This window comes from Epinephelus moara, chromosome 16, assembly GCF_006386435.1.
Source record: "Epinephelus moara isolate mb chromosome 16, YSFRI_EMoa_1.0, whole genome shotgun sequence".
In the NCBI taxonomy this organism is placed as follows: domain Eukaryota; kingdom Metazoa; phylum Chordata; class Actinopteri; order Perciformes; family Serranidae; genus Epinephelus; species Epinephelus moara.
The window spans coordinates 1,444,328-1,452,970 of record NC_065521.1 but is presented as its reverse complement, the minus strand read 5'-3'; the positions used below and the strand labels follow the sequence as shown (position 1 = coordinate 1,452,970).

At 40.9% G+C, this 8,643-nt stretch overlaps 1 protein-coding gene across 1 annotated transcript in view; it reads right to left on the bottom strand.

The window, feature by feature from the left end:
* Positions 1 to 381: 381 nt before the first annotated feature.
* The window catches only part of desmb (desmin b), a 16,418-nt gene continuing 8,156 nt past the window's right edge, over positions 382 to 8,643 (bottom strand). Inside the window, exons 4-9 of the mRNA XM_050065959.1 lie at positions 7,829 to 7,990; positions 6,830 to 6,955; positions 6,522 to 6,742; positions 6,275 to 6,318; positions 5,892 to 5,980; positions 382 to 2,942 (exon numbers count right to left, since the gene is read on the bottom strand). Of these exons, the coding sequence (XP_049921916.1) occupies positions 2,901 to 2,942; positions 5,892 to 5,980; positions 6,275 to 6,318; positions 6,522 to 6,742; positions 6,830 to 6,955; positions 7,829 to 7,990 (684 nt within the window). The 3' untranslated portion in view covers positions 382 to 2,900. The remainder of the gene's footprint in view (positions 2,943 to 5,891; positions 5,981 to 6,274; positions 6,319 to 6,521; positions 6,743 to 6,829; positions 6,956 to 7,828; positions 7,991 to 8,643) is intronic.

The following is an 8,643-nucleotide window of genomic DNA, read 5'->3' as shown; positions in this document are numbered from 1 at the left end:
ATCATTTCATTTAAACTGTTTTTTTTCTTTTTCTTAGGACTCTAATTTAATTGTTCTTTTCCAGTGGGATGTATTTATTTGCTGATTTATTTATTTCTGGAGCTGTTGTGTAAAGGAGAGTGCAATGTCATCACTGTAGGCCAGTAACTCCATGCTTTTTTTTAAAAGATTGAATTATGACTATGATTATTAAAGCATGTGTTCCTATGGGCCTGTACACCATCCATGTGTGTGAGTCGTCTGTTCGCTCAAGGACATGCAGACATCAAGCAGCTGAAACATGAAATCCACTTTACTTTTATTAGCAAATATTATTTGAAAGTCACAAGAGATTATCCCTCCTCCTCCTCCTCCTCCTCCTCCTCCTCCTCTCTACCTCACACAGCCTCCTATCTCTGCCTTCATCTCCAGACACCCTTTAATCTCCCCCTCCATCTCCTCCTTATCTGTCCTCTCTGCGTCCCCTCATTGATAAGCACTCGCACATACAGTTCACTTCGTCCTCCTCAGAGCTCCTGATTGCACAAAAAAGTGACTCTGACCTTGAGGAAGAAACCAGAAGCAGAATCATAACACAATTTGAAAAAGGCAGCAGTGCATGTTCAGAGTGGGAGTAAAGCGATCTGCACAACTGGAGTGGTTTAAAAAAAAAAAGAGATGCAAAAGCAAATTAGCTCAGTTGATGTGAAACAACAGCACGTCTGTGATATTTAAGTTAGATTGCAGAGCAGGAAGTGAATGCAGCACCAGAATATTTTATTTAGCAGGCTGTCTGAAATGCTTTTACACTTTGCAGCTTCTTTTAGATGCAAATATGCTGTTTTGCATGTTGTGATTTTAATATTTTGCCACTAGACCGCAAAAAATCTCCATCTTTTATCTGTTATCGAGACCTTCTTGACCCACCTCCACCGTAATGATGGCGTTTTTGTTGAGAAATGTTGGCATTTCTGCAAACCATAGATACATTTGCACGTTATTATATCGCAACGTTCTGTTTCAACAATGCTGTGGTTGATGTGTGGTTATGTTTAGGTACAAAAATCATTTGGTTATTGTTTGGAAAAAATCATGTTTTGGCTTAAAACGCCTGAATTTGAGGGCACAATTTCTGCGAGAAAAGCAGCAATGTTTACGTCTGGGTTAAAAAACAACCACTATTTGTGGCAATACTCCAGCAGGAAACGCAGCAATGTTTCCGTAAAAGGCATACGCTTTCCAAGGCGCAATTCCAGCTAGTAATGTCATGATGTCTAGGTGGCACAATCCCCGCCAGAAATGCAGTGGTCTCATTAAAAAACACAACCGCTTTTCAGGGCAGTGTCTGTGTTGGAAATGCAGTGATGCCTTTTTAGAAAACAGCCATTTTGGTGGCGCGATCTCTGCTGGAAATGCAGCATTGTAGGAAAAGATCATGTTTTGATTTGAAATACAGCAGCAGTGTCTCAGTAGATAACAAACCCTTTTTGTGGCACTATCCCTGCCAGTAATGTAGCAATGTCTGGGTGAAAAGCAACGTCTTTCTGTGGCACTATTCCCGCTGGAAACACAGTTATGTTTAGGTAAAAAAACAATCATTTTCTTGGCAATATCCCTGCTGGAAATGTAGTGATGTCTTGTTAAGAAACATCCGCTTCTCCTGACACTAGTGATTTTTGGGTAAAAAATAGTCAATTTTTGTAGCAAGAAATCCGCTGGAAATGCAGGGATGTCTCATTAAAAAGCAACCATGTTTTGTGGTACTAGCCCCACTGGAAACACAGAAATGTTTCGGTGTAAAACAACAGCTCTTGGAGGCGCAATACCTGCTGGAAATGTAATGATGCCTCAGTAAAAAACAACTGCTTTTCATGCCACCATCCCAGCTGGAAATGCAGCAGTGTTTTAATTAAAAATAAATGTTTTTTGTTGCACTATCCCTGCCAGTAATGTGGCGATGTCTTGGTAAAAAACTCTTGCTTTTGGTGGCACTATTCCCGCTGGAAACACAGTAATGTTTACATTAAAAAAACCTCATCTTTTTGGCAATATCCCAGCTGGAAATGCAGCTATGTCTTGTTAAGAAACACCCACTTTTCGTGACACTAGTGATGTTTAGGTAAAAAATAGCCACTGTTTTGTAGCAAGATCTACACTGGAAATGCAGGGATGTCTCGTTAAAAAGCATCCATGTTTTGTGGTACTAGCCCCACTGGAAACACAGAAATGTTTCGGTATAAAACAACATCTTTTCGTAGCACTATCCCAGCTGGAAATACAGCTAAAAATGAATGCTTTTTGAGGCACTATGAGGCCAGTAATGTGGCGATGTCTGGGTAAAATTCTGCTGCTTTTCGAGGCATCATCATTGCTGGAAATACAGATGATGGGTCGCTTCTAAACACCCACGTTTGGTGCCTGAAAATCTGCTGGAAACACAGCAGTGGCACCAAATCACACCCGATGATGTTTGTTGGTCTTGAACAGTGGTCTGCAGCTTGGCAGGTGTCACACCATCCACCATCCCCTCCACCTCCTGATGACGGTCAGCTCACATACTACGTCACTTTAGAAACACTGATGTGATACATATGAAACGTGCAAAGGTATTCATGGTGTGCAGAAACGTACAGTGCCAACATTGTCTTCTGGTGACTGGGTTGTGTTCGCTGCACATATACGTTGCTTTTGGCTAAAACACACCACAAAGCAGAGAGAAATAAACCCTGATAAAGTTAATGAAACACCACCCTGCTTCAAATTCACATATGAGCTTTAACACCAGCACAGTACAGGCCATAATCACGACTCAAGTCTTTTTACTTTTAGTTTTATTTGCGCATCTTTTCTTCATCTGTCCGACTCAGACTCGGGCAGATGTGTTGTTGTTTCTTGTTTTTATTCGTCTCCTCTGCAGATGGTTACATGATGTCCTGCTGGTGCTGCGTCGACTCGCTGACGACCTGGAGGGCAGAAACACAAACAGTGAGACGACGTTCAGAGATATGAAAACAGATTTACAGAGAGATAAAGAGACAGTGTGTGTGAGGGTCGGCACGTCTCGTGTTTTATTGTGTTTGTGACGTTCATGTTCAGTTTGGTTTCTCAGTGTATAAAAAATGAAGGAGAGAAACAATATTTGATGAGATGATTTTTAAGTATTTAACTCTGTAAAAGTAAATTGCAAAAACTATAAAGGACAAAATCTACTAGACAGAAGTATATCTAAATTTATATATTTTTTATTCTGGTGCAGCCAATGTGGAGGACGAGAGCTGCCAAAATTATAAATAAATAATAAATGAATATGCTGGTAAGGTACCAAAATAATAAGGAAAAATATGTAGGTATTAATTAATGAATAAAATGTGACATAGATTCATGATTTTGTTTTAATTTGCTTCTTTATTCACCTTTGTATTAATTCTGTTGTTTCTTTTATTTAGGTATTTAAATTAATTATTTGAATTATTTTTATTTTTATTTCTTTGTTTTAGATTTATTAAAATAATGTATCTTAGAATGTATTCATTGAGATATTTCTGTATTTATTAATCATTTTTTAATTCTTTTTGTTGTTTTTAATTTATTTTGAAATGTATCTATGCATTTGTAAATGTATTCAAGACATTTATTTTTTGTAATTAATTTTTAAAAAAAATTGTTTTTTTATTTTTGTAATTAATTTCAAATTATTTTTTTGATTTATTTTTTGTTTGTTTAAAAATGTATTTATTCTTTTTTTTATAAAAAAATTGTTTGTATTTTATTAATTAATTGATTCATTTTGTAATTTGTTTTTTTTATTAATTTTTCAATTAATGTATTTATTTTGAATTTATGTTTTATTTGTTTTAAATTTATTCATCAAGACATTATTATTTTTTTTAATCAATTTTTCAGTTAATGTGTATTTATTTTATTTTTATTTATTAATTTATTCTTTAATTTATTTATTGTTTATTTTTATGTTTTTTAGCCAAAATGCATTTATTAATTTATTTATCAGATCATTTGTTTTCAGGCTTGGTGATTAGAGAGAAAATCAAATATTATAAAATTGTTACCAACTACCTCAACTCTGCTTTCACAAAATATTTACCCAGTGAGCAGCTTGTGTCTCTCTAATATCCAGAATATTTTTTTAAAGTTGATTTCTGTTGGACACTGGTTGAAAACCTCTCAGTGTACGACTTGTTTTTAGAGACACAAACAGAAGTGACTCCCGTCCTCCAGCAGAGCTGCACGTGACGACGAGACACAAGGCCTATTGTTGAAAACAGAACAAGAGCGGCCGCGACGTGTGCCAGCACGCCTGTGATGTGTGTTTTCCCAGGAGGCTGTGGGTGTAGCGTGTTTCCACCCGGGTGGGACCGGATGTGTGGATGGCAGTCTGGGGCTGAACCTGTCGCTACATGTGTGTGTGTGTGTGTGTGTGTGTGTGTGTGTTTTCCTGGAAGCAACATGAGTGCCTCCTGGCGTGCTGACAGGTCGTTAATCTTTCACCTGAGTTAGAAAACTGATTCTGTTTTGTTGAGGTCAAAGGTCACGAGTGAGAGTTCAGCTTGTGTTTAACCCACTGTCGCTCTGTGCGGAGGTGACGGAGTGTGAGATGGAGTGGGTGTTTTTCTAGCATCTTTTAAGCTCCTAAACATGGGTGATTTTTAGGGACCTGTTACTGTGTTTCCAGCAACTTTTCAGCCCCAAAATAAAGGTGATTCTTAAATGTGGGTGTTTTTTAGTGACCTGTGGCTGTTTTTCTAGTGGCTTTTAGCTCCTAGACGTTGGTGCATTTTAGGGATCTGTCCCAGTGTTTCCAGTGGCTTTTAGCTCCTAGACGTTGGTGCATTTTAGGGATCTGTCCCAGTGTTTCCAGTGGCTTTTCAGCCCCCAAATGTAGGTGATTTCTCGTCGTGGGTGTTTATAGCAACCCAACACTGTTCATCTTGTGGCTTCTGAGCCCTCCAAACACAGGTGTTTTTTAGCGACCTGTGGCTGTATTTGAGGACCCGTAGTTAGTTTAGTGACATACCAATAATAACACCTCATTTAAAGGAGCTATATGTAAGAAATCTAAAGCAAATAGTCGTAAAATCCTCCTAATATGTCACAGAGACTAAGGAATAATGTTCATATAACATACTGATCTCACCGACAACAATAGTACAGCCAGAATATTCGCATTTAAAACACATTTTTACAGTCTGCAAATCATGTTTATGTTTTGAATTTGCGTTTTGGCCTGTTGTGCAGCACGGCAAGCAGCATTAGCAGTGTCCCAGTACATAGCATTAGCAGCCGGCTCCTCCTCAGCTGTATCCTGGCAGCAGCGTTAGCAGCAGAGAAGCCGGGCTTGCTCGAACGGTCCGCTGGAAAACTGAAGATCAAGGACGCGGCGACGCGGCCCTGCCACGGCAGCCGCCCGTGGGCAAACAAATCAGTCTCCAGCGTGCCGCTGTCCAGCAACCTTGAATCTGTAGGGGAGGGGGGGCGGACACGACTCGCGGCAGTATTTACATACAGCGCCTTTAAGACATGCATGCAAAGGTTACTATAGGCTAATTGTGGAAATCAATAATATTTGGCTAAACAGTGTTAAACCTCCAGATTTGGTCCCCCCTAATGTCGACTCCATGGCTACGGCCCTGCACGTGTCGATCCACACTGAGTCCTTTAAAGTTTTTATTTTAGATTTTTTTATCACAGATTTTCCTCATGAGGTTAATTTTATGGATTTTTTCCATTTGTTTTGTCGATGATAGAAGAAACAGAAAAGATGGCGAACTGTTTGTCACATAATAGATTATTCTTTAGAGGCACTTTACTTTATATATGTTTATAACGACAGAAAAAAGGTTATGAAAAGAAGGATTTTTTAAATGTCATGTCCGTATTTCCTGCTGTGTCTTTACCTCTCCATCACGGGTCTCGATGGTCTTGATGAGGACAGTTTTCTTTGAATGCATCTCAGCGGAGCGCTGCGGGTGCTCAGGGCTGGTCTCTGTTGAAACACCAAGAAAGTATCATCGCCATGACAGAAGATCAGAAGATCCTGCAGAGGTTTAATCATCTGTCTAAAACAAATATAAATCAATTAAATAATAAAAAAAACTTCTCTTAAAATAACCAGTGATATTTTCTTATATTGTTCATGTGTGTGTCATAAATCAGGTGTAAAAGCTCCATCTGCAGGTGAACTGCATTGTGGGTCAGTTCAGACTCTCAGCTGCTGTGCTGGTTACAGAGATGTGCGCCCTCTAGTGGTGAGTTCAGGTCACAGCAGGTGTGTTTGTACCTCTGAAGCTCAGGGTGGAGTAGCTCTGCACAGGCAAAGTGATCCTGCAAACACAGAAATTAAAGTGTTAAATAATGTATTTAATCTTAACTTATAGTTCTGTAATTAATTTATTTTATTTGGTAAATTATTTAAATAACATAATTTAACATTAAAACTCTTTGTACAGACATTATAAGCACAACAAGTCTCCTGAAACCAAATCAATATATAAAGTTTAATCTAGTCTTCTGGGCTCCAGCGTCACCTGCTCTCCTCGCCTTCCAGCAGCTTCCTGTAGGTGGCGATCTCCACGTCCAGCGCCATCTTGACGTTGAGCAGGTCCTGGTACTCGCGGAGGTGGCGCGCCATCTCGTCCTTCATGTTGGCGATCTCCGCCTCCAGCCGGGCGATGGTGTCCTGGAAGCCGCCGGCCTCGCGTCCGTGGCGGTCCTCCATGTCCCTCATCTGCCTCATCAGGGACTCATTCTGGACTCAGAGTGACAGGTCTGAGGTGAGACAGCGCTCGGACAGAGGTATAGCGTGTGTGTGTGTGTGTGTGTGTGTGAGACGTACGGTGCCTTTGAGCGAGTCGATCTCGCAGGTGTAGGACTGGATCTGGTGCCTGAACTCCATGGTCTCCTGCCGGGCCTGCTTCAGCGCCTCGTTGTTTTTACTCACTGCCTGGTTCAGGTCTGACACCTGCAGAGACAAAGGTCAAAGGTCACACTGATGCTATTGGTGCTGCCAATACAGCCTGTCACTGTAAGAAAATATTGCCATTGTGTGTTTCTGCAACCACGAATACGTTTGCACGTTTCATATGTATCGTGTCAACGTTTCTAAAGTGACGTAGTATATGAGCTGACTTTGTCATCAGGAGGTGGAGGGGATGGTGGTTGGCGTGACACCTAAGGGAGACGCCTGCCAAGCTGCAGACCACAGTTCAAGACCTGTCGCTGTATTTCTAGCCGCTTGTCGGTCCCCAAACATACATGATTTTTAGGGACTTGTCACTATGTTTCCAGCAGCTTTTTAGCCCTCAAAACGTGGGTGTTTTTTAGTGACCAGTGGCTGTTTTTCAAGCTGCTTTTAAGCTCCAAAACGTGAGTAATTTTTAAGGACCTGTGACTGTGTTTCCAGCGGCTTTGCACCCCCCAAACGTTGGTGTTTTTAGTCCCCAAACATGGGCAACATATTTAGGGATCTGTCACTGTTTTTCCAGCAGCCTTTCAACCCCCAAACAGGGGTGTCTTTAAGTGACCCGTTTCTGTTTTCCCCTGGGCATGTGCCATAAATGAAGTTGTTTTCAACCAGGACATCACTACGGTTCCAGCTGGGATTTGCCCCCAAAAGCACTTAATTTAAGCTAGAACATGTGCCTGAACCTAACCACAAGTTTAAGCGTGTCCACTATGTATTAACGTCATTAACAATCCAACAACCCCATCGCAATTATTCTACAGACATCACACTGTGCAACATCATTTACTCCAGAGTGACAAGTTAAAGACAAACACTCGTCTATTTCCACTTCTCAGCATGGTGTAATGATGATGACCACCTCCCTCTCACCTTTGACTTGTACCAGTCCTCAGCCTCAGCGATGTTCTTGGCGGCGATGCCCTCGTACTGAGCTCTGATGTCTCGCAGAGCTGCCGTCAGGTCGGGCTTGGACATGTCCATCTGGATCTGCACCTGACTCTCCTGCATCTGCATCTGCAGCTCACGGATCTCCTGCAGGAGGAGGAGGAGGAGGAGGAGAGAGGAAGGTGAGGTTAGAGAGGTGGCTCGGGTGTTTGGGTGGTTGATTTTGTGTACATTTGTCTGTAGAGCACAGAGGAGATTAGAGGGATTAGGTTTGCATACAGAGTGTGTGTGTGTGTGTGTGTGCACGTGTCCAAGTGGGAATGGGAGCAGCAATCATCTCCACTGGGTGCAAACAGAAGTCAGTGTGAAAATGAGACTTCTCACTTCTCAGTAAACATTTTCTGAATCAGTTTAACGTCTCAGTCTTTAGTCTGAAGTCTTCTTTAATACAGCAACACTATTCTAGGACCCAGCGGCCACGGGCATGGATGGATTATGAAACAGGCCTGCCAGGCACAGGCCCAGCGTCCCAAAGTGCCCGCGGCCCCCGAGGCCCTCACCTGCAAAATGTCGCTCAAAATTACCTAAAAAGACACAAAATTATCAAAAAAAAAAGATGCAAAATTGCCTAAAAAAGACCAAAAAAACCCTAAAAAAAGACACAAAATTACTTAAAAAAGACAAAAAATTATCAAAAAAAGGCACAAAATTACCTAAAAAGACACAAAATGATCTAAAAAGACACAAAATTACCTAAAAATACACAAAATGATCTAAAAAGACACAAAATTACCTAAAAA